We start from the raw sequence: 23,642 nt of genomic DNA on the forward strand, positions 1-23,642 counted from the left end.
AATCTATGTAATTTGTATGGTAAGTTTGGTATTGGTATTTGATTATTTGTCATGTGCAATTTTGTGCATATGTAGCCAATTGGTAACTTTTATTAAAATTTCGCAATTCGAAAACATAAAACAATAAAAATGAACTTACAAGGGACACTCACGACCTGTCGTTTGAGTCCAGGGTACCCAACTACCCACTATGTTTTTTAGAATCTGCTAGGACCCTAGATCAAGGATGGATTCGTATTTCCGTGTAAAACTCATATTTGGCGCCATGCCGTGGAGCCAAACTTAAAAATATGCATTTTCGACCAATTTCAAACCCTCATAACTTTTGCAGTTTATGTCGGATTCTCAAAATTTTATGCTTAAAATGATCAGAAAAGTCGAAATTTTTGAGAGAAAAATGCAAATAAAAAATTTCTAATTTTTGAAATATTTTTAGCATTTTTTCGACGAACCCACATTCTAAGAAAATTATGAAATTTTGCGAAAAGTTAAATGCGATAATTTTGGGGAAGATTTCATGGGATAAGAAAGTTCAACTCCTTGTCATTATTTTTGCCAAAAATTTTGAAAATCCGTCCAGGATTTCAAAAGTTATGGCGGTTTCAAAAATAAAAACATTCAAATTTGGCCAATTTGGCGCCACGGCACGACGCCAAATATGAGTTTTACACGGAAATTTGAATGAATCCTTCATCTTGGGTCCCAGTAGATTCTAAAAAACATAGTGGGTACCCTGAACTCAGACGACCGGTCGTGAGTGTCCCTTATTAGAAACCAAATCCATTACACTGGTAAATATGTACGTGGGTGTTTTATTATTGATTTTCAAAAGGTATGTTCCGCACTGTTTCTGACCAAACTTTTGATGAAATAACAAACTTCAAATCCATGTAGGATGCTGTGATTTTTTTCAGTTCTGTAGGCTAACATTAACACTAGCAATAGCTCATCAAAATTTACCTCGAAAATATGCCAAAATTTACGACTTGATTTCATTATCATCAGAAAACCGTTTCCCCCTGATGTCTTTCTTGAAGTTTCGAAACGAATAATAATCACCAAGGGTCATGTCTGGACTGTACAGGAGGTGGTTTATCTAGGTGAAGCGATTTCCGTCTGCAGCAGCCCTCGCAAAATGCCAGGTATGCGGTGGGGCTTTGGCGTGCTAAAAATGCACCAACTCTTTTTTTTGACCCCACGTTTTTCTTCAACCACAGCACACAGCTCCTTCTGGATTCCTGCATAGGCTGCCCCATTTATCATAGTATTTTGACCAATAAATGTTATAAGGAGGGGACCTTTGGTATCCTTGAAAATGGGAATCATCAATTTTTTGGCAGGTTTTTGCACTTTTGCTTTCATGGGCTGGGGCGACCCCCCGTGCTTCCATTGTATGAATTATTATTTGGTCTCCGGGTCATAATAGTAAACCCAAGTATCATATCCAACTATTAAAATATGAATCAGGTTCCAGGTTTCATTTAATAGGTTAAAATTTGCATTGCAAAGGTCAACTCGATCTTGTATTTGAGATGGCAGAAGCAATTTTTGTACCCAACGGGCGGAAGCCATGTTCATACCGAAGTCTTCAGTCAACATGGAACAAATTGTTGGTTTCGGAACACCCATCTCATCTGCTAAATAGGACAGTTTCAATCGCGGATCTCTCATTATTGGTTCCTCTAGTTTCCGGAGCCTTTCTGTGGGAGAAACAGATTTTGGGCGTTCTAGCAGCTTTTTGTCCGAGACCTCTTTTCGCCATCATTTGAAATTATTGACCGAATTGAATTTGTGTTTTGTGTTGAGCAGTTTTCGTCGTAAATTTTAAGCATTCGATCATAAATCTGCGACACGGATTGCTCCTCTAGCTTTAAAATTTAAATCACACTACGATATTTAATTTGCAAATCTGACATTTTTTCCGTCGAGGTAAAGTTTGCTGATTTATTGCTAGTGTTCATGTTAACCTACAGAACTGAAAAAAATCATAGCTACCTAAATGTATTTGAAGTTTGTTATTTCATCATAAGTTTGGTCACAAATAGTGCGGAACATACCTTTTGAAAATCAATAATAAAACACCTACGTACATGCATTTTGTGACTTGGCTCTGTACATATTACAGGTATACCCGGTCCGAGTTGTTTCTGAGACGAGTGAAAGTGGAGCGAGTTAAAAGTTTATTATTATTATTCACACATGTTCCACAATCATTGAACATTGGAATTTGATGTGTTGATTTCTTAAGAAATATTAAATACTTTGATCAGTAAAATCAATTTCTAAATAAGCCACGAATTTGCCATGGAAGGGCTCCTTGCCAGAGTGGACTATTTGGAAAATATCGTCTCAAAATTAGCAAAATGGACACACTTTTGTGAAGTTGTAAATTTTGGTAAGCTCAAGTTTGTTTCACAAATATTTTGATTTTTTCAAAATTAATTAATTATACATATTGATACAAAATATATTTATTGACGTATTTAGTAACTAGTATTTGGTAACATCGTAAATCCATAACTAACCAACTTTTACTAGTATTTTAAAGGAAAGTTAGCTTACAAATGTGTGTTAAATCATGGTCGTCTTTCGTAAAAGCTTCAAAATTTATTTTACAAATTTTACAAAATTACTACTGGCTCCAAGAATTGCATAATTATTTAATGACAGCAACCTTTTTTTACTCAGTAATTATTAACAAACCCTTAAAATACAAACTTTCATCAATCCACAGATTTACCTTCAGTCGTTTCACTGGAAAATGGATGTGAAAAAGTTAACGCAAAATCTTCTAAATCTCGGCGGCGAGGTACTTTACATAACTTGGTTCAAAATGCCATAAAACAACACGTCTAAATTTCTGTATTTTCTAGGTCGACGATCTCCTCTTCCATTCACGCTTTCACCGGGAGAAGTAACAAATCCTAATATTACTTCAGATGAGACAGTTATCAAGACTGAGGAGGAGGTCGACACTTTCGAAGAAATGCAGACAGATGATGACCCCGATTTCGTAATATTTCCTCAAACCGAAAGTTTTCAAATTGATTCCTTACATCCGTCGGCGTCGTCATCGTCCAACAATTGTGTTGGAGATGAAAGTAGTGTAAGTCGCAATGCAAACTTTGTACATAATCGGCCGTCCATAAATTACGTAACGTAAAAATCGGGATTTTCTAAACCGATCCCCTCATCCGCATTTGGCATGTGTAACATAGCCAAGATATAATTACAGTCTTGGACCCTTTCCGTCACTCGAATTACTTAATTTATGTACGTCCCATAAGCCATGAATCATTAACCAAACCCCACTCCTCCACTAGGAAATAAGCCAATTTAGGAAAAATTCCCACCCCTTAAGACACTCTTTATAAACCACATTAGAAAATAAGTCTAGAGAATTTTCTGCAGTGTAAATTTTGGACGAATAATAAACGAATTTAGAAACCAGGAATGCATATTGCCTTAGTACAACAATATAAATTAAATTTTAAGATTAATACCAATAGTTTATAGCCCATACATTAACTTGTGTTATTTTGTTGCTTGTTTATTTAAGTTATTCAGTACGGGAAGTACATTGACTGTGGTGGAATCTAACAAAGGGAAACCGATCGTCCTTCATGACGGATATTCGTTTAATTTTCGAAAATCTGGGGTCGACAAAGCAATCTGGGTGTGTGAACGACTACGACGTGACAAGTGTAATGCCCGGCTTCACACATCACTTAACGTTTCAAGCCCCACACTCTTGAAAGAACTTGGATCTCACAACCATAGCCCGAATCCTATTTCCTGCGAAGTTCGCGAAATCCGCACCAAAATAAGAAAAGATGCCAAAGCGACAAGCGATAACCCAGCAACAATAATAGCCCGAAATGTGAGTCAAGCTTCAGCCGAAACAAAGGGTACTCTTCCACTTAGGCAGCATCTGAAGCGAACGATAAGGTCGATCCGGGCAAGTGGGTCGGGCTCGCGAACTATTCCCCATCGACGATAGTGAAACTCAGTCGCTGACGACTGAATATTTCCAGCTTGTGTGGTAGGTAAGCAAGAAGACAAAGGGACCGTACATAAATCACGCGATCGATTTTGGGGAAATTTTGACTGCTAGGCTTCCCTCCTGTGTCCTAAACGCCCCGTCGATCACATGCTTTCGGCACCCGCCCCTTAACCATAGTGAAAAGCCAGTTTTACTAATGTATATGATAATTTTGGTGATTAAAATAGCTTATTCAAGAAATGGCTTATTTCCTAGGGTGGCTTAAGGGGTGTGGCTGATCTCTATATGCCGGTGCATAATTATGCGCTGTGAAAAAATACCTGTATGAAATTTCTGCGTAGGATTGTTTTCTTTGTGGACATAATACCTTACAGAAGTGCAAGAACTGCAAGAAATAAACCCCAGCTAGCCGATAGTCCGTATAATTACGTGTAATAACCAGAGTTAACAGATAGATGGCTCGTATGTATCTCTTGAATTTCTTGCCCCGTGAATTTATTACAATACGAGAAATGTGGAAAATGGTGCAAAAAATACCTCGTACAATTTGGTGAATTGAGCCATATTTATTTCAATGGAAAAAAATCAAGCATTATGACATGAATTTGGTTAGTCCGCACTCAACTCGTTTTACTTTTTAAATGTATGTTGCAGAATTTGGCATCTGATCCTGTCGTCACTTTGACATCGTCTAAAAATCGTCCCATGATCACCAAAGGCGGATACCTGTTCAATTTTAATAAGCTCGGAGCCCACAAAAAGATATGGCGGTGTACTCACCACCGTCAACATGGATGTCCCGCACGCCTCCATACCACAGATAGTGACACCAATCCCGAAGTTATGGGCGAACTTGGGACTCATAATCACGTCCCGGACGCCAAATTCTGTCTGGTACAGCTCGCCTGGAATAAAATAAGGGACACTGCCGCAAATTCGACTATACCAACGGCTGAAATTGTCGCCATGCATTCCTCCATGTTTTCTCAGGCAGGCGAAGACATCGCCCCTTTAAAGGAATCTATTTCGAGGACCATTAGGAATATTAGAAGCAGGAGGAGAAACATTCTTGAAAATTCTACGTAAATAATGAGGATATTCATCATTAATTATTAGCATAGGAATAAAAAAACAAGAGGTCGAGTATCAAATCTAAATCTTGAGTCAAGATTCTTGACAACGATCAGAAAATCTCGTAACCGTCGTGACTTATTCTACGATACGAAAGAATTATAAATACCCTCGTAGGAAAAACAAAATTCAAAAATTTATTATATGATTTGTACTTTTGAGATTGATTGGATCAGGAGGAGCGTCGTAACGTAATGCCTCTTAAATTTGTAACATGTTTATATTTGCCAAATGAATAAACAAATAGTAATTATACCGCTCATTTAATTTTCCAAACATTGTACCATATTATAACTTATTTTGTTTTCAAGTATCGATATAGATTGCAGCCGAAAATCATATCACACTAAACAATTGTTTAGTTATCGTTGAGTAAATTTTACTTATTTTTATTTAGACTGTACATGAACTCGGGGGGCTATTTAGCACGTAGGATTTTTACGAATTTCATTTCTGGGACGCCAATGTCGCTCTGGTCACCTTCCTTCCGCCTTTTGCAGGAGGTAAAAATATTGCATCAGTAATTTAGGTATTAAAGGATTTTAGTGAATAGTATGTAGGCATTATGAATTTAACAGAGGATGTCATTTTATTAACCAAATTTAATTTTACACTAAACCTAATACATTGTTTTTAGCAATTTAGCGTAATTCATGAGTTTTAGAATGAAACAATTTGCGGTAGTTTTTACCTGTTCCTAATAACTCCGGTTCCCGTTTAAACCTATGTACGTGTACCACACCAAGAATTGATTGATAATAACAGAAAGTAAATAATCGCAGATATTTAGCCAACTAATTGTTCAAGGAATAAGCTAAATAAGGTGCATGTATACAAATATGTATATGCATGCAAGTACTGAATTTATAAAATTTGTTCCTAATTAGTTATTCCTTTTCCATTCCTCCAACCGAACTAACGACACACCAACCCTCATCAAGATCGGACCCTGACGTGCTTTCGCCTCCCCCTCCTCCTTGAGCAACTTCCTGAAGAAAAATGTTAAAAAATTATTAATTACTGATATCTCGTAACATTCGAAGGGGCAGAAATTTAACTTGTTTGAACTTATTACGTATATATACATACCTCATCATCATCCCCTGTGATATTTTCCTCTCGTTCAACTATTTGAGCATCTTCCTAAATACCAATTAAAAAATACTTGATTACTGATACCAACTAAAATTTTAAATTTAAAATGCAAATTTCCTTAATTTGTTTTAACAACCTCAAGATCGACTCCTGTCGTACGTTCACCTTCTTCAACTACTTGTGCTTCTTCCTAAATAAAAATTTAAAAAATGTTGAATATCAATATTTCATCAAATTTAAACGCAACTTTCGGAATTTGTCTTATATTTACCATAACAGGTTCACCCTTTTCTACCAATTCCTTAAAATCCAGTGTGACCTGGTTATAAAACCAAATCCATATCTGTCGTCCACTCAAGCCGGTCTGGGTGGTCAGAGAGGTCAGCTCATCGGTGCTTAGCTGTGCCGAGTTTGTTGTGTATGAAGCTCGCAAAGTGTCCAATTGCGACTGGCGCAAGTAATCTCGTCTCGCGACTGGAACTGGATCTCCGTCAATATTGACATTCAGGGGTGGAAGGGTGATCGCGATCCGGAACGATAAATTCACCATTTGACCAATTCCCTGAAAAAAATGTGTATCGATAAGATAATTATTTCCCTTAATTTCGCAAAAGGACAAGCTTTCACAGACAGAATGACAAATTTGAAATTTTAAAGCATTTAGACATTGTTTTATAATCGACGAGTGAATGTTCAGAAGCATTGGAGAAAAGTAAAGGATGATTTAATTGCATATCAGCAGACGTCGGATATGAATGACCGATAAAACCTCAAAATATGAATGAAAAATGACCTTAAAAATCACCAAAATATGACCATAAAAATGACTTTATTTTTAAAATTTTTGGCTTAATTTTTATATTTTTTCTTGTGATACTCAATTTTTAGCAATAAATCAAGTTATGGGGTGATAGTGAATATAAATTTAGGTGAAAGTGAATATAAATTTCTGCAGGTTTCTCAAAATGAATCATTGTGAGAAAACTGAATTTTTTGTCATTTTCTGGAAATTTGGTAGGCAAATCTTAGAATTTTGCCAAAAATGATAAAATGAACGAAAAAAGCCCGAAATATGATAGGGAATATGAATATGTCCCAAAACCTGAAAGTATGACCAATATGACAAAATATGCTTTGACCTACGTGACCTACTAGTGACCGTAAACATTCTCAGAAAGTTTGGCGACTGTAGGTCAATAAATGGAAAAAGTCATTTTTCATTCATATCCGATGTATGCATATCAGATTAGAGGTTAACGCCGCCGATTTCATACGTCGATACATTTTACGCGCTGCCGCCATCGATAAAGCTAATTCCCTATTCCTTAAACATTGAAACGTCTCCCCGCGCCGAAAAATTCCCAAAATTTGCGCCGCCACCAAATTGGTCTGGGTTGACCTCTGTACCAGATATTCAGCTCAATTCTGATTGTATGCTGCAAATTTGACTTGGTAAAGTCACTAAATGAGATCGTGAACACGCCAAAATTACTTTGCCGTGCAGATTTTCATCAGCTAGAAAACAGACTTTTTTAATTCTCGCTATAAACGACGAATAACTCACCAATTGTTTCATCCTCTGGCTCAGAACGGTTTGGAAATTGATGTCGCTATTTCGTCTGCACTGGAACCAGTATTCGACCAACGGCAGAGCCAAACCAGTCGTATCCTGGATTTCTTTCTTTAAGAAGTCATTCGGAATGGGGTTAGCGTCATAAATGCTGCACAAGGTTTCTAATTGTTCCTCGGTTAGGGTGGTATTAAATCCGTGAAGATGTGTGCGAACGTAAGATTTTGTGGGAGATGAGGGTAATTCTTCAGATTTTAAGGTTGAATTGGCATCTCCTGGGGTTGGTTTGTCCAGTATGGTTGCTGTAGATGATACAATAAAAACTGTAATAGAAGTCACATACAATTGATATTTTTATGTTTTCTTTTTTAAGTGTTGTTCACATGATTATCGTATTTACTGTCCAAGGTTATGTATGAATGGGTGAAACGAATAAGGATAAGAGGAGCAAATTGTGACACAAGGAATTTTGTGAAGTATTCACAAAGTCAGAATTTGATACGAGTCGCCGTACTACTACGTATTAATACCTGAAGTACAATCTGCCGGGCAGCCAGAATCGCTTGTTGTTGTTAGGTTTCCCGCCATATTTAAATCTCCAACCTGCTAAAACGAACAAAAATATTAACTTGTATTATTGCATGTACATAAAATTTATCCTTCATAAGGAATGAGTTTGCTAAAAAATAATAGGGCTAAAGCAGGAAAATGTGTTTCATACAATGACTTAAAGGGAGAGAAATAACTGCTAGTTAGTTAAAAAAAATTAAATAACTTTTTCGCCCCCAAAATGCAAGAAAGTGGATAAACTGCCTTTGTTGGGTGTACAAAATAATAATTACGCGGTGCCACACATTGGACCGCATTCGTCATAATTATTTACATTTTTAATGTGAAAATCAAAATTTTGAAGAAAATTGTGAAAATTATTGGTTGAGTCTGAGTTGATCTATCTTACTCAATGCGACTTACGGGTAGGGTCAACCACTAATTCCCACAAATTTCTACAAAATTTTTATTTTCGCTAGTAAATATTTAGTGTAATGCCTGAAAATGTAAATAATTAAGGCGAACACGGTCAAACGTGTTGCACCTCGTAAAATTATTTATTACCCCCAAAAAGGCATTTCTTGCAATTTTTCCTCCACTGGCAGTTGTTTCACTCCCCTTAAGTAATTCTATAAAATACTTTAAATTTTTCATCAAGTTTTTAGGCTATAGCTTTATGGCTATATATTGAGCAAACTCATTTCCTGTGAAGGATATGAGACTTAGGGGCCGTTCATAAATTATATAACGCGAGAGAGGGAGGGAGGGGTACTCAGATGTGCCGAGGAGGGTAATGGGGTCAGAGACCCGCGATACGTAGAGGGTGTTCCGGAAGTAATGCAACTTTGGTGAAATGCATATATGCAAGGGTATCAATTTCCCCCAAATTCGAAATTGGGTGAATATTGTAGTCCACACATTTATCTAGTAGAATCCGAAAACCAGAAGTCGATATCTCTATCCGTTCCAAAATGAGGTCAAATACCACCAAGCAACTCGCAACCATCGTCTGCCACTACCTCGAAAAAGTGGTTACGCGCTCCAAGAAATTGAGCTGTGTTCACTTTAAAAAATAAGAAATTCCAAAAGTGACGATTTGTTGTGTTATACTAAGGTATGAGCTGCAAAAAACGACTAATCGCAAAAAATATCTGGTCGGTACATTCGTGTGGCAGCCCCGAAAGTAATAAACTCCGTGTAGATAGAAATTTGTTATGTCGGAGCGAAATTCGCTGAAGTACTTGAAGTTCTCACCGAACACCATACATTATTTGAAAGCTTAGAAGTTGGACATCAAATCCTAGAAGGTTCTAGAAGCTTATAAATATAGTCAAGAGTAAAATAAAAGTAGCAAGCAGGAGGGCAGAAAAATCCTTGACCTGAAGTAATTAAAATTAACCAAAATTGATCGTCCTGTACAAGACGATTTACTGCTCAGATTATCAAAATGCTTTTATTTGCACATAGTACAACTCTCCCACCTTCAAGAAAACCATTTATGCAAAACTGGAAATTAAATATAAGCCAAAGTATCACGCTCCGTCTTAAAACGGATCAAATGCAATTAACATGGGAGACAACGTTCCCAAATTTGCCAAATACAAGACCTATTGAAAAATTTTAGTTCCTATCCTAGAAACAATATTGTAATCGAAAAACTTCAGTCAAAAATTTGAACTTATTTCAACACATGTGGTCAAAAATCTCAAAAAAGGTGACCAAAAACAGTGGCGAAGCACTAATTGTGAGCGCCCAACAAAAACGTCTCCAAATTTGGCGGAAGGGGTGTACGGACCATTGGAAGCAAAACTTAATTAGCTTTAACCTTTGTCCCTTTCTGACCAAAATTTCGCTTTAAAAAATTCATTCGTTGAGTTTATATGTGCATTTGACCAAAGTTGCATTACTTCCGGAACACCCTATAACGAAAAGTTTGGCTGAACTCAGCAATTGCGTCAAAAAATAAAAATTTAAAAAATACAAAAGAAAAATTTGATAAAATCAAGACATCAAACCTTTTCCTCTTCAAGATGAGATTCCTCAAGGTCGATACAGTCTCTCCAGCTATCCTGGAGTGGATCTTCGTTCCTAAGTTCATTGGGGAGAGCCACTGGGGAGACAACTGTTGGCTTCGCACTGTCAGAATTTAGGAAATCTTGATATTTTTTGTCATCCTTATTTTTACGCGTAATCAGTATTTCCTGGGTTTGTAGAGGTTCGTAAATTGGTTCTTGGCTCGTCCCCTGACCACTTTCTAATCCTACTTTTTGTTGCTGATTTGCAGGTGAACCGGCTAAAATGATGTTCAATATTTTACCTCTACTTTCCTGACGGTGCTTCCTGTCCTGTATGAGTTGATGCACTGATATTTTTTGAAGCATGTAAGGAGTTTTGGTAAGGAACTGTAAATCCTCGCTAGAGTTTTGCGGTTGCGGGGTGCCTGAAAATTTTTTCTGCTGATTCTTAAGATTTTCAATTACTTGCTTTAGCGGAATGGTTGGGGTTTTTTGATGTACGTTAGGGCTGTCATTTGTATTTCGAATTCGGGTCCTGGTCGAATTTTCGACTGAAAATTGCTCTGGCTGGGCAACTTTGTTGGTTGAGGTTTCCACAGAAATTACTCGATTGGGATAGCGATAACTGTAGCCCTTGATTAACTTTTCTAAGTTTCGGATGGATTTTTGGTGGCGAGCTTGAAACCAATTTGAGACCTGGGGTTTAAAAAATTAATATCGTAACTAATTAATTAACGGTCAATATGGTTGGAGGCGTTTATGTGTGTGCATAGTCACGAAGGAACGCAACTTGTCAAAAGCTTGTATGGTCCATTTTAGAAATATAGAATAACGAGTCGAAAGCGGATGGGTCGGGTTAAAGTAAGACTACACTAATAATTTTATCTTCATTTTTTACACCTTTTGATATTTAGAAAATCATGCTAAATCAAGAGTACCGTTAACTTGATAAGGAGCAAGACTTAATCCGAATCCAGTTTAATTTGCTTAATTTAAAATTCAGAGTGAATTTACGTTGCAAAAGGGTAATATGAAACATTCGCTAGGTCATTAGTATCAGACGTTTAAAATATAGTTTCAGTAAATAAAGGGCCCTGCATATTATTTAGGGTCACATCGATTCCAAATACTTATGCATTTAACATATTAAAGCAAAATCTAAACGATTAAAATACTTATCTGAAATTAATATTTACCTCTACACTCGTGAGTCCTAATTTCTCCGCCAACTGGTCTACGTGTTTGGCAGAGGGGAATCTCTCGAAGTGATAAATTTTTTCTAATTCCGTAATTTGTCGACAAGTGAAATCTAAGGAGAGATAAATAAGGTACAAATAAGATATGCGTCAACAAATAACTTTACAAAAATTTAAAAACGTTTCTTTTGAAATAGTTCACCTTCTTCAGTTTTAATAAGCGCTTTCGGAGTGGGCGGTGAGTTTTCCAAATTCTGAATTTCTGAATTTTTATTTTCCATACTTTCGTAACCGTCAAATCTGTCTTGTTCCTCAGATAGGTTACAACTGAAAATTTGTTTTCTTGATTGTGTGCCATGGACCGTTACATCCTGGTCGTCTTTTGCGTGGTCTGCACAGAATGGAAAATACATGTTATTTTCATGAATGGTGTCATCATTTTATTTTTGGCAGCGGTCCTAAGGTCGCTAAATCTAATCCGATCCTTCGGGTCAGGTCGGATTTTTTATCGGGTCGTTTATGAATAAATACATATGTACGGATCAGATCCGACCCATTTTATGATACACGGCCAGACAAACCTAAAGATTTGGTGTGGGAATCGAATCGCCGCGAGAATTGATGACAGGAAATTGACTGGAGTGAGTATTTTGTCCAAAATCAAATTTAACGATAATTTTGATATGGGGTTTGTTAAGGGAAATTTCACTCTGTCTATATTATTTTTAATCTCCCGACGTAGAATCAGGTTATTTAGAGGGTAAAAATCATGTAATTTTCATACAGCGTCATTTAGCATGCTACTACGTTTTTATGCTCGTTTGAGATGTTTTACATATGTATTGAAATTTGAGATGCATATAATTATTAAGAGCTTTACCGTTTTCTCCTTTTGCCGTCGGTATGGGTGCGGACGTTGAAGAGGAGGACGAAGCTGGCGCAGATTTATTTTCGGTGTGATGATCCCTCTTAAAATTTGGGTCCTGGCCTTCGGGACATAACCAGTTTCCAGGTTGGCGTAGTTTGCAAGCTTGTACATCCTCAGTCAACTCTTTCATGTCACGTACGAGTTTTTGTCGGCGATTTTTAAACCATGTTGTTACCTATGAATTATAATTTAAACTAAAGATATGTATTTATGCATAAGGGGACGTTCTAAAATTATGTAACGCCAAAATACGATTTGTTGAACCCACTGCTGTAATGCAGTAGTTATCAAACTCGTTCTCGTAAAGTATTACCATAGCCACGTAAAATATCCGAATCCAGTTTACATTTTGACGTTGGTTTTTGATTAATTTCCGCACGGGATACATGGGAGGCAAGAGGCCTCCCACGTCTCACCTTACGGGAAATTAAGCAACTGACCGCAAATACGTTAAGTGCCTACGTTAATAACGACAATTTAAGTTTCCAAAACAAAATTAAAAATCTGACACTTAAATTTGAAACACCGGAATAAATTTTGAAGTAGTAAATAAACTTGGAACAGAATAAATAAAGTGCGCCAAGAATCACAAAAACAATAATCAGTAAGGTAAATATTTATAATCTCGTAATTTTTGAAAATTTGATTTGTTGGGTGACTAAAAAAAATTTACGTAATGGAAAGCTCATTCCTCTACCTGCAACGGTTCGTAACGGAATTTTTTAAACTACCTATGTACTTCTTCTTGAAGCTCTACGTAATTTAGCAACATCCACTAATTAACGTCAATAGGATAAAATCGGGAACGTCCATATATTACGCGTTAAGCTTAATATGAGAAGGATAGGGAAATTATGGGTGTGTTGTCTAAAAATTTGCATTTTTTTGATGACGTAGTTAATGGATTTTCCCATAATTACAAATCTATGTATGTATATAACTAGGCAATGAACATGCATATGTACGTATGTATGTATTTACATATGTACCTGTCCAGTTGAAAGTCCTACTTGTCGAGCTATGTCATCCGCATCGTCGGCAGAAAGTTGTTTTTGATAAAGGAAACGCTTCTCTAATTCAATAAGTTGACTTGTCGTGAAACTATTTCCGTCACGGGTTGGTTTTTTAGCATCTGTATAAAGAACGCAAAAAACACAAATTGTACAACACGGCTAAATATAATAAAAATTTTAAATAGAAAACACCTTCGGTATAATAAATTTCAAATTACTTAAAATATTTTTGGTTTCAAATTAACTCAGAGACAAATGGTCACCCATGAGGTACTGATTTGTTTTTGGGTAATAATTAAGGTGACTTTTTATCATCAACCGAAACTGGATAAACTGAATTGAATAGTTGTTAAAATTGTTAAATTAAATTTGTGAGTTGTTAAAAATTCAATATTTTCATTAAAAAAATCTTTTATTCAGATACCAAAAGTACTACTTTTTTAAGTAACGACGTCACGTCTGTTTTTCTTACATGAGTTTTTCACTAATATCTAAAATTGGTGATAAAACGTCTCCTTAATCATTACCCAAAAAGTGGAGCATTATACTAAATACCATTTCGGGTGAGGATTTGTCATACTTAAGTGAATTTACATACTTTAGATTTGAATATATTGCAAAAATATGTATCTACCTGCATTTTTCTTGGCGTCAATGTACCCCAAAAACGCGGCGAACCCCATAAACACGATGTTCAAGATAATCAACAGCAGATAACCGCAGAGACGGACACATTCGTAAATCGCTCCTTGTGCCGGGGTCATTTCGACGTTCTTGTGCGCCGAAAGACCTTGCAGGCCGACCAGATTCGTCAATAAAGATGCGATGATGAGAGGTCCGAAAACGAAATGGTTCGGGATCACATTTCCCTTCTTGTTGCGCTTATCTTGCTCCATTTTCCGATAAGAGTAATTCGTTTGCGGTAAAAATATGGAATATAAATGTGCCTCTGCAGGACAAAGAGAAGGAGGACTGAAAAAAATGAGGGTGGAAAAAGAGAAAGGCAGCTTGGTTTGGGTTCCTTTGTGTTATTTTGAGCCAAGGATGGTTTTGGAAAGGTGAAGGACTTGCGTGTACAATACATACTTTATGATCCCTTTTTCCCGTAAGTAGGGAAAAGGCCCTTTTTCCGATGCGTTAAATACATGGTACATTTGTACGTATTTATTTAGCATTGGTGGAAAAGGTTACAGCTTTGGGTTCTGGCCGTTGTGGGTCAGGTTAACATATGTGGAAACGCAACGATCATGGTATCCTATAGAGATAAACAGTTCCAATGTTAGTTATTCAGTATAGGACGGGGCTGGAATGATGTGATTGGCTGGTTCGCAGTTCAAATCTCTCCATGTATTTTTGATGCCGCATAAATGAAGCCGTAGCACTCGCTGCGCACCATCCGTCTCACTTTACCCTTTACCATCTCTTCTCATCACACTTTATATTTTACGTCCCAGAACAAAAAAACAGTTTTTCGTGCTTCGGTGTCTACCACACCCACCCACCATCATCAATTATTAAGTAAGTTTAACGACAAGATATGTCAGAGCAGTTTTACAACCATGCTCAGGATTTAATGTGACTTAATTTTTGTACAGATTTTCGTCATCTCGAATGGAGAATCTTTGCGACTTTCTAAGTTCGAATAATTAATTAAAAACTGAAAGTTGTTGTAATGCAGATTTACAACCAAATTTATTGCAACACAAATTGATTTAGCATAAATACAATTTTACTTTAATTTTACAAACATCGAAATAATTTCCCGGTTGCAAAAGATTTTATTATAAATAGTAGCAATAATTTTCGTGCCTTGAGTATATAAGGAAAATGGAAACAGTTGAATGTGGTTCTGGTTCTTCTACTTCAAACTGTAGTGAAACTTATTTCTAATCTTTATCTTCTTGTTCATATAAAGGATAAATTAACCCACCCCCCTTTCGGTGGAGACACAGACAATGGTGAAGACACAAATGGGGTGGAGAGGTCGGTAAAACTCTTTGAGAAATTTCTTGAAGGTGGCTAAAAGTGTTTGCTGCAAACGACAGTTTTAGGTGATACGTTTTCCTTATCGATGTCGAGAATTTTACACCACTGCTGGAACCTTTAAAAAAACTAAAATTAGCTATCAGAGGAAAAAAGAATGAGAGAAATGAGTTATTTTGCATCGGAAGTTGTACCTGACGCTTTGGCAGAAAGGAGTAATTACGATTTTCTTGGTTTCAAGAATTATCACAATTAGTACCGCAACACTTTATATTTCGGACCGTGACAAACGACGGTTTATTAAATTCAAATAAATGTTTTGAGCAACTGGATTTCCTGCGAAAAATAACAAGCAATTAGTAATTTGAAACCTGCTTGAAACAAATAACGTGTTTTCACCATATTTATGTGTCTCCACCGTTAATTGTTTATTTTAAGAAGATTTTGAAGAAGGTTTTGATAAAGTCACACTGAATTTGAGTACATGAAGGCGAATCAGTAATTAAAATGAACGTGTTTCCACCATATACATGTGTGTGTCCACCGTTCGTTGCTTTTTTAATTTTTGGAGATAATAAACTATTATTTTAATATTATGGTTGAACCTGGTAAACTTTACTGACGTTCCTGAGAATTTCACACTATTTCCGAGTCACGAACAAGGTCTCATAGTAATTGATGAGTCTGTAATTAAACAAAATAACAAGGAAATATTGATGTAACAGTTGCTTGCAATAATGAACGTGTTTCCACCATATTAATGTGTCTCCACCGTTCATTATTCTTTTAATTCTAGAGGAAAGAAACTATTTTTAAGATCAAAATAAAATTTACCTTAAGCGAAGTTTTGAAAGTTTTTTAATAGTCTTGACAAAGTCACATTGATTTAAGTACCCTTGTTTGGCCAAATAGGTGAACCTGTAATAAAATTAATACATTTTAGTTATCGACTGCTCATTGGTAGCGAAAGAGTGGGTGTGAAGATATAATTTGAATTTGCTTTGTATAAACGCACACTGATAGATCAGATAAATTGACCGGTGGAGACACGGATCTGGTGGAGGAAGGGGCAATAGGTCACAATATTGAGTAACAATTGGCACAAATATTATATCTGCAATTCACAAAAATAAATTTAGTGGAACTTAATTTCCAACAATGAGCGTGTTTTCACCATACATGATTGTACATATATGTGTATTCACCGTTCATTATATGAGAAACTATTTTTGAATCTTGTAAAACTTTAACGAAGTTTCCGACAATTTCACACTGTTACCAGGTTACTGTTACCAACAACTAATGGTAATTGATGAGTCTATACTTCAATACAATATAGTGCATTACGAAATACAAGTTCCTTGGTCCTTATTGTTGCAGAATCCAGTTAAAGTTGTTATTTACCAGGTTGGCCGGCGATGACACAGATTTCTGGTGGGGGCACGGCAGAGAGGTCGCAAAATTAATGGATGAAAAATTGTCCTTAGCAGTTACCTGTACCAATAAATCGCAATAAATTAACATCCAAATCACTCGTAAAAATGAACGTGTCACCACCATATTTGTGTCCCCACCGTTCATTGTTGAAAGAAAATAGTAATTCTTTTACTACTTACCGAGAGTTGAAGCTTAGAGCTTAACTTGTGGTGAGTTGAAGCGATTTATGTAATTGAGTGGATGTCAGAAAATTAATTTGTAGGATATTAAATAATCTTTTAATTACTCAGCTTTTCCGAGTTTGGCAGCAAGAATGATGGTAAAGGAGACACCTGATTTTGGTTCCAAGAAAGGAGTGAGATTTCCAAGTAATGGGGAAATTGAGATTGGGAAAAATTGAGTTGTGCCACGGCCCTGTTTTTATGGGCGGATGCCCATAAAAACCGTCAGCCAATCACAGCATTTGAAACCCCATTTCCCTATACTGAAACAATAACCATATCTTCATCCTTCTATTAGTGATCTGTATTCGCTGGTGGAAACGTATTTATTTCTTACTGCTATCTACTGTAGCATGGGATGGGAGGTACATACCCTACCAGCACAACCTGTGCGGTTCCGGTACATGTTGCCAGTGCCGATTTTGTGCCGATGTGCCCCATTTCTCGGTACCGATTGTGTAACGATTTCGTGCTGGCACAGGGAAATCGGTACCTTACCGGCACAGTTTTGGTACAGGTGGAACCGTACATATGTACCGATACCATTTTTGTACAGTTTTGCCGGAACAGTCCCGGTACCCAAAATTTGTAGCTAAACTGTGCCGGCAAGGTACCGATTTCCCTGTGCCAGCACGAAATCGTTACACAATCGGTACCGAGAAATGGGGCACATCGGTACAAAATCTGCACTGGCAATGTGCTAGTAGGGTATATACATACATATGTATGTATATGCGTATGAAGTAGATGGAACATGTCTCGTGATTTAGACTGAAATATATGTATGTACACCCAAAACAAAACAGTGTCAATATATGACTTAACCGCCTTGATTACAATTGTGATTCCGAGTGGTAATGAAATTTTTCCGTTCTGTTATAACATTATACTACCGGTATCAAAATCATCATAACTCGGATTCAATATTTTAACCAAGTCGGTTAAGTCATATATTGACACCGGCGGTGTTGATTTGACAAATTTTTGTTTTGAGTGTATGTATCTATGTAAGACACAATATATGCGTGCACCATAACTGGACAAGCAATTAAGTTGCTTATTTACTGAAGTGCTCGCGGATACTGTGGGGACCTCTTGGGACATTCGCATTGTAGGATGAGAGGAGACTCCACTGTGGAGTAAGAGGTTCATATGTAACTTGGGGAGATGATAGTGTCATCGACCAAATGTGGGGACAATGTCCCTCTTCCCTGGTCAGTGTGTACGTATGTATGTACATATGTATTTATGTACTCGATATTTTTGTACAGTAAGGTTCATGACTTATTTTATTTGAAAATTGTGAAGCATTTAACCACATATTTAAATATGTACGGGAAATATTCGCAAGAAATTCATTTGGTAAACGGTATTACAAAAGCAGAATAATTTATTTTAGTTTGATAACTACACAGGCTAGGCAGTTTAGTATTTGCATATGCACACATGTACATACATACATATGTATGTATGCACGTATGGTTCACCCAGTTTGACTAACTGGCCGATGTCTTCGACCATTTTAAAGGTTACACAGTTGCTAAGGGTTCCAAGGTGTAGACTAGAGTAGTGCTATTTCTTGACCTAAGTATCTAGCTATGTATGTAAATATGGATCACTTAATAAACATACATACATATGCCAGCTTTAACATGTCCAATTCAGTCGTTGATACAGGTTATGGTCTCACGGGCTATAAATACAGGCTATAAATATGAGAGCTGGTTCTTCTCGACCAAACAAATCCTACATATTCATCCCATTCATCCATCATAAGTCATGTTATGTATGTGCATAAGGGGACATGCATAAATTATGTCACGCAAAATTCATCCCGAATTTCTAGATCACCGCACCCTTTAGCATTTGTCGATATCATTCGAGGTGGGGTCCAAGACCCCACCTCCTCCCTCTCGCGTTACATAATTTATGAACGGTCCCACATACATACATGCAGTGCGATGCATATGATGTATTGCTGGGTAATCAGTATTAAAATAATGTATGTACATACATATGTATGTATGCAATATGCAATACAGTAACTATAGTTATTGTTAAAGAGCAGTGAAATGTAAAGTGTATGTATCTGTATGTAGTAATATCGATCCATTTATCCATCTTTTAGTATGATAATGATATCTTTCGACGGAACCTGCTTCTTAGCTCTGGTTCTGTGTATCGACACCATATTTTAAAAAGACTTACGGGACAATTCCTTAATTAACCTTAAAGGTCATGGCGTCCCGATGATGAGGTCGACGGGCAAAACTTGAGAAAGTTTCATCCTGTCGGTTTTATAGGTTAATTTGGATAGGAATTATTCCGACGTATTTACGTCGACCTGGTGACCATATAAAAAAGGTCGTAATATATGTACGAAATGCTGCAACGCCAAACATGTCAAATCATACATCTCAAATACTTTATTGTCATATGCTTAAAATCTACTGCATCCATGATGAACGGCCCCTTCATTACATAACAGAGTGACGTAACATAACACATTCATCTTCGTGCCATTCACGCCGGCAAACTGCTCACTCACTTTTGCTACCACCTGATTTTTCTCTCTCGCTGTATATTTGCAAATATCACTAATATTTTTTTAAAATTAATTGTACAGAATGTCACATAAGGATAAGATCAATTTGTGCGTAATCTGTACTTCAAAGGTACCTACTGAAAAATCGGATAATAAAGTTAGTGGTGAAGGTGACAAGGATGACGATCCGGCAAATTCATCTGTCATTTTTTTCCTGAATAATCTCCTTCCAGAAAAGTTCCTTCTCCAAATGGGGGCACTTGATCCAGGGTGTGTGAAACAAGGGGTACCGAAACGAATGGAGGATTTGATAACAAGGTTTTACTAGACTCATGAAAATAGTAGCCGTGAAATTTACTAAAGTTTGAGTGAAAAAGAGGATGACAATTATACAACCGTTGTGTCAAATTTGTCCACATTTTACCTTTAGGTTGTCATAAGTCATTCTCTTTTTCACTCAACATTGAGTAAATTTTGCTGATTTTATAAGGGTGCACACTGATTTTATATTAAATTACTTAATTGCATGTTATAAACTATACTTATTGAACATAAATCCAGAGAAAACTTAACTCTTTATCCAGTGAACATGACTGGATTTAATATAGTTTAGTTTAATAGTTTACTTATCAGAATATTCCTGAATGTAGGATACATTTTAAAGTATGTAGGTAGAAAAGATAGCATTATTTTTAAGGGTGTCCCACAAAAGTTTTAATTACGTTGGTAAATACAAATTTGTATATCTGTTAAATCCTAAATATTTTCTTATTTTTTTCAGTAAGGGCTATCCTTCTACTTGGCTGTCATTTTGCAATGATTGCAGAAATTTTGTAGAAGAAGCGAGACAAATTTTCCTAAAAATTGGGCGGCTGCAAGAACAATTTGATGGATTTCAGAAACTTGTAAATACGCTATGTATCATACATGTTTCTCATATGTAACATGGACAAATATTAATAATACGTTTCACATTTTTTCAAGGTATTGACACGAATCAAAGATACTTTTAATGAGGAAGAAGTCATGAATAAGAAAAACTCAAACGTATTCGACATATCGGCGGACTTGGTTCGAGTCGCAGTTGTAAAAATAGGTTCAAAATTTTTGCTAAATATCATTAATTTAATTTTCTAAATGTGAAGAGTTCATAAATTTTATAACTTCTTCAGTTGAATAAAATAGTCAAATCGCTTGTCTTACTACTAGATTTCAAATAGGGTAATTCTGTGCTTAAAGGACTTCACTCGCTGATTAGTATTTTTGTTAAGGTGAAGAGAAACCGAAGGTCCAGGACAATTTAAACCAGGATGAACCCTCCAGTTCTAAGACACTGGAAGCTAAAAGTATGTAGTAAATGAATGAAGTTTGTGATGATAAATTTATGACACAGCTACATACTAATCGATAGGTAGCAACCCATCAGACACTACTACTGTGAGAAGAACCAATCCTAAGAGACTAGCCACCAACCGACCAAAGATTAAGAAGAGAAAACGTTTAGAAATTCGTTCGAAGTCAGGTAGACTGATTAAGCAGCCGGATTCAGATACCGAAACCTACGAAGAAGAGGAAGAAACAAGAACTCCAGTGGTGAAAGTTGACCAGGAAAAATTAATGGAAATGGAGTGTGAGTATAGCTTTAATCCACACAATTTTAACCAGGCAATTCGCACACCCGTTTCTTACCTTTTAAAATATATTCGTTTTGTAAAGTAAGTTTGCAAAATTTACATAACAAAAATAAGCAATAAGGGTGCAAAAATCTACAGGATACATATTCTGATAAACATATTTGTAAAGTCACAAAATGAAGTCCAACCTGGTAAACATTGTATTCTGTAAATACTGAGATTCATAAATTCTGGAAATTTTGAGAACGTGAAGTTGACATTTTGATAAAAAAAACTTCTGTAACTTTGATTTCTTTGATTTCATCCCATTCAACTAATCGAATAGTTTGTATAGAAATTATTAATACTTTCCACACATCACAATTCTTAATAAATATTTAAATTAATTTTATAGTTTCAGACTCAGAAGGGGACGAGTTTACAGTTTCCAGTGCCGAAGATGAAGCAACCAGTTCGTCAGGCTCTATTACTGTGGTGGACAGTGGTGATCTGTCTCCTGAGGATGGGGATGAAGAGATTCATGGAGAACTCGGAGATGGAACAAATTTGGAATTGTTTTGGTGTGAATATTGTAACAAACAGTATACGAGTGTGTCACTTATGGCGTCCCACCAGAATCATTGTAGAAAACGCAAAGAGTAATGTGTTGCAGGGGATCAACTGTATGATTCATTGCCAATTTATGTTAATTAAATTTGTAGTAAAGTTTACACTTTAAATGATACCACGGGAAAAAAATTCAGCGTGCTATTTATGTACGTAAATCAATGAACAAAACCTTGTACATGCACACTTTAATCTTTGTATTTACTAACTTAATTAGTATATCCTTATTAAATAAATAAGCTATGCATATGTACATATTATATAGTTATGTGTGCTTACAAAACGTTGCAAGAAAGCTACATATGTAACCCATGTATTTGCCAAACATTTAAGTATATATGCACGTATTTGAAACAATCATGTATATATGTATTTGGATGATACATTACAGATCTGCATATCTGAAATTTATGGTATCACGACCATTTATGTATTGTTATACAATACACTGTATACTCTATTTCGATCTTACCTATTGGTCAAATGTCACGATAACATGCACGTATGTTAGCACATGAAAATAATTCTGACACGCAAGATGCCGTGTCTTGAGTGTCGGAATTATTTTAAAATGTCTAAACTAAAACTAAACTAGGATAAATTTAGAATAAAATAATTTTCTGGAACAGGGCTATTTAAGTACATATATTATATAAGCAGATAAGTATCATAACATATTGTATTATGCAAATGGTGCCAAGTATGTATGTAGGTAACAAGATGGAAGGTCAAAAAGAAGCTTACATGATCGAACTTTTATGGAACAAATCATTAAATGCAACGTAGATTGGAACAGCTCGATTCTAAAGCAGCGTTAAATCCGTTTATGTGACTAAATAAGGTCACTTATTTGCCATGAAGCTTTTAGGTCTGGGAATTTTTGTAGTTTTGTTTCCATTCATTGATAGTAATAGACTTAAATTATCAGATTTTGGAGTTTGTTTCATACGTTTGAATTATCTAGACATTCTCCCTTTTAATAAGGTGTCAATTGCTGGCGATATATTTGACGAGATCCTTACGGATAATAGGGGATCAGTTTTCATGATAGAAACTACATTCGTTATTAAACCCAGGGAGTTTCTATTGACACAGTTATTTACAGCGGAATGTGTACTCTACGTCGTTACAACGGTCCCTGTGAAATACGTGGAGCTAATCCCCTTGGAATACTTTATTTTTATGAGTTCATTTGCATTTCAGGCAGATTACAAGACATCGATTATCCTGCTTTGGCCAAAAACAGGTACATTTCCTGCCTTAGCAAATTGCAAATATCGAATAATCTCTGCTAGAATATTTGAGCTGGAACTCTCCTACGGTAATATAATTCTTCACGTTGAAAACATCCAGTGGATATTTTATTGTAATTTCTGCGCTGGTCGAATGTGGATAAGGCTTCAGGAAGTGGGAGAAATGTCTGAATTTGTGAAACTAAAGCATCTCTCTCTCACTGGAAGACTTGACCCCAAAAAGGTTCGGTTTCAGATTCTCACTTCCCCTAGTTCAAGTACTTCACAAATTATCGGATGCGAAGCGTCGCCATGGGTAACACCAAGAAGTCCGTGCCCTTATTATCAAACCATTCCTGATTTATTAGCATCGAGGTTAAATATTTCTTTTGAAAAGTATCCGAAGTGGTTGAATATCACTTGTGAAGGTTTAACTTTAGCTATCATACATATGGGACAAAAGGATAATCTCTTTGCGAGCTTA

General features: G+C 36.2%; 3 protein-coding genes and 2 long non-coding RNA genes across 11 annotated transcripts; 2 read left to right on the forward strand and 3 right to left on the reverse strand.

Annotated features, from left to right (window-relative positions):
* Nucleotides 1-1,993: 1,993 nt before the first annotated feature.
* On the forward strand, nt 1,994-5,401 carry LOC110854594. Of its 4 annotated transcripts, none has more exons than XM_035855528.1 (5): nt 2,126-2,395; nt 2,735-2,809; nt 2,874-3,106; nt 3,560-4,046; nt 4,658-5,401. In XM_035855528.1, the coding sequence occupies exons 1-4, from the start codon at nt 2,305-2,307 to the stop codon at nt 3,998-4,000; spliced, it is 840 nt and encodes a 279-aa protein (XP_035711421.1). In that variant the 5' UTR covers nt 2,126-2,304; the 3' UTR covers nt 4,001-4,046; nt 4,658-5,401. The 4 variants fall into 4 exon arrangements, with proteins under 4 accessions (XP_035711424.1, XP_035711421.1, XP_035711422.1 ...); XM_035855529.1 differs by having other exon boundaries at nt 3,560-4,042; XM_035855531.1 differs by having other exon boundaries at nt 1,994-2,395; nt 3,560-5,401.
* Nucleotides 5,402-5,704: 303 nt separating this feature from the next.
* On the reverse strand, nt 5,705-14,558 carry LOC110854571. Of its 2 annotated transcripts, none has more exons than XM_022103025.2 (12): nt 14,135-14,558; nt 13,477-13,619; nt 12,440-12,662; nt 11,762-11,950; nt 11,560-11,672; nt 10,364-11,059; nt 8,330-8,402; nt 7,794-8,101; nt 6,501-6,791; nt 6,366-6,419; nt 6,224-6,277; nt 5,705-6,123 (listed from the first exon to the last, which is right to left on the reverse strand). In XM_022103025.2, exons 1-12 carry the CDS (start codon nt 14,394-14,396, stop codon nt 6,022-6,024), a joined length of 2,508 nt encoding a protein of 835 aa, XP_021958717.2. In that variant the 5' UTR covers nt 14,397-14,558; the 3' UTR covers nt 5,705-6,021. The 2 variants fall into 2 exon arrangements, with proteins under 2 accessions (XP_021958717.2, XP_021958716.2); XM_022103024.2 differs by having other exon boundaries at nt 8,330-8,405.
* A 705-nt stretch (nt 14,559-15,263) lies between these two features.
* On the reverse strand, nt 15,264-16,053 carry LOC118436738. 2 transcript variants are annotated; one of them, XR_004835672.1, is made up of 3 exons: nt 15,902-16,053; nt 15,678-15,819; nt 15,264-15,601 (listed from the first exon to the last, which is right to left on the reverse strand). It is a non-coding gene; the product is annotated as an uncharacterized LOC118436738 (long non-coding RNA). The 2 variants fall into 2 exon arrangements; XR_004835671.1 differs by having other exon boundaries at nt 15,883-16,053.
* A 37-nt stretch (nt 16,054-16,090) lies between these two features.
* On the reverse strand, nt 16,091-16,765 carry LOC118436739. Its single transcript, XR_004835673.1, has 4 exons — nt 16,689-16,765; nt 16,499-16,597; nt 16,318-16,401; nt 16,091-16,167 (listed from the first exon to the last, which is right to left on the reverse strand). It is a non-coding gene; the product is annotated as an uncharacterized LOC118436739 (long non-coding RNA).
* A 2,893-nt stretch (nt 16,766-19,658) lies between these two features.
* LOC110854625 lies at nt 19,659-22,186 on the forward strand. Of its 2 annotated transcripts, XM_035855425.1 has the most exons (7): nt 19,665-19,816; nt 19,920-20,004; nt 20,468-20,591; nt 20,671-20,782; nt 20,958-21,032; nt 21,098-21,316; nt 21,715-22,186. In XM_035855425.1, the coding sequence occupies exons 2-7, from the start codon at nt 19,937-19,939 to the stop codon at nt 21,960-21,962; spliced, it is 846 nt and encodes a 281-aa protein (XP_035711318.1). In that variant the 5' UTR covers nt 19,665-19,816; nt 19,920-19,936; the 3' UTR covers nt 21,963-22,186. The 2 variants fall into 2 exon arrangements, with proteins under 2 accessions (XP_021958784.1, XP_035711318.1); XM_022103092.2 differs by having other exon boundaries at nt 19,659-20,004.
* The last annotated feature ends 1,456 nt before the right edge of the window (nt 22,187-23,642 follow it).

Source organism: Folsomia candida, unplaced genomic scaffold (genome assembly GCF_002217175.1).
Source record: "Folsomia candida strain VU population unplaced genomic scaffold, ASM221717v1 Fcan01_Sc010, whole genome shotgun sequence".
Lineage (NCBI taxonomy): Eukaryota > Metazoa > Arthropoda > Collembola > Entomobryomorpha > Isotomidae > Folsomia > Folsomia candida.

What these genes read in the sequence shown, in the direction of transcription:
- LOC110854594 (XM_035855531.1), top strand. Translation starts at nt 2,305, where the DNA reads ATGGAAGGGCTCCTTGCCAGAGTGGACTATTTGGAAAATATCGTCTCA. An exon ending in TTCTAAATCTCGGCGGCGAG is followed by an intron (nt 2,810 to 2,873) that starts GTACTTTACATA and finishes TGTATTTTCTAG; the next exon opens with GTCGACGATCTCCTCTTCCA. An exon ending in GTGTTGGAGATGAAAGTAGT is followed by an intron (nt 3,107 to 3,559) that starts GTAAGTCGCAAT and finishes TGTTTATTTAAG; the next exon opens with TTATTCAGTACGGGAAGTAC.
- LOC110854571 (XM_022103024.2), bottom strand. Translation starts at nt 14,396, where the DNA reads ATGGAGCAAGATAAGCGCAACAAGAAGGGAAATGTGATCCCGAACCAT. An exon ending in TGACGCCAAGAAAAATGCAG is followed by an intron (nt 13,620 to 14,134) that starts GTAGATACATAT and finishes TTCTTTATACAG; the next exon opens with ATGCTAAAAAACCAACCCGT. An exon ending in CCCGGCAGATTGTACTTCAG is followed by an intron (nt 8,102 to 8,329) that starts GTATTAATACGT and finishes TATCATCTACAG; the next exon opens with CAACCATACTGGACAAACCA.
- LOC110854625 (XM_022103092.2), top strand. Translation starts at nt 19,769, where the DNA reads ATGTCACATAAGGATAAGATCAATTTGTGCGTAATCTGTACTTCAAAG. An exon ending in ATGGAGGATTTGATAACAAG is followed by an intron (nt 20,005 to 20,467) that starts GTTTTACTAGAC and finishes TATTTTTTTCAG; the next exon opens with TAAGGGCTATCCTTCTACTT. An exon ending in TAAGACACTGGAAGCTAAAA is followed by an intron (nt 21,033 to 21,097) that starts GTATGTAGTAAA and finishes ACTAATCGATAG; the next exon opens with GTAGCAACCCATCAGACACT.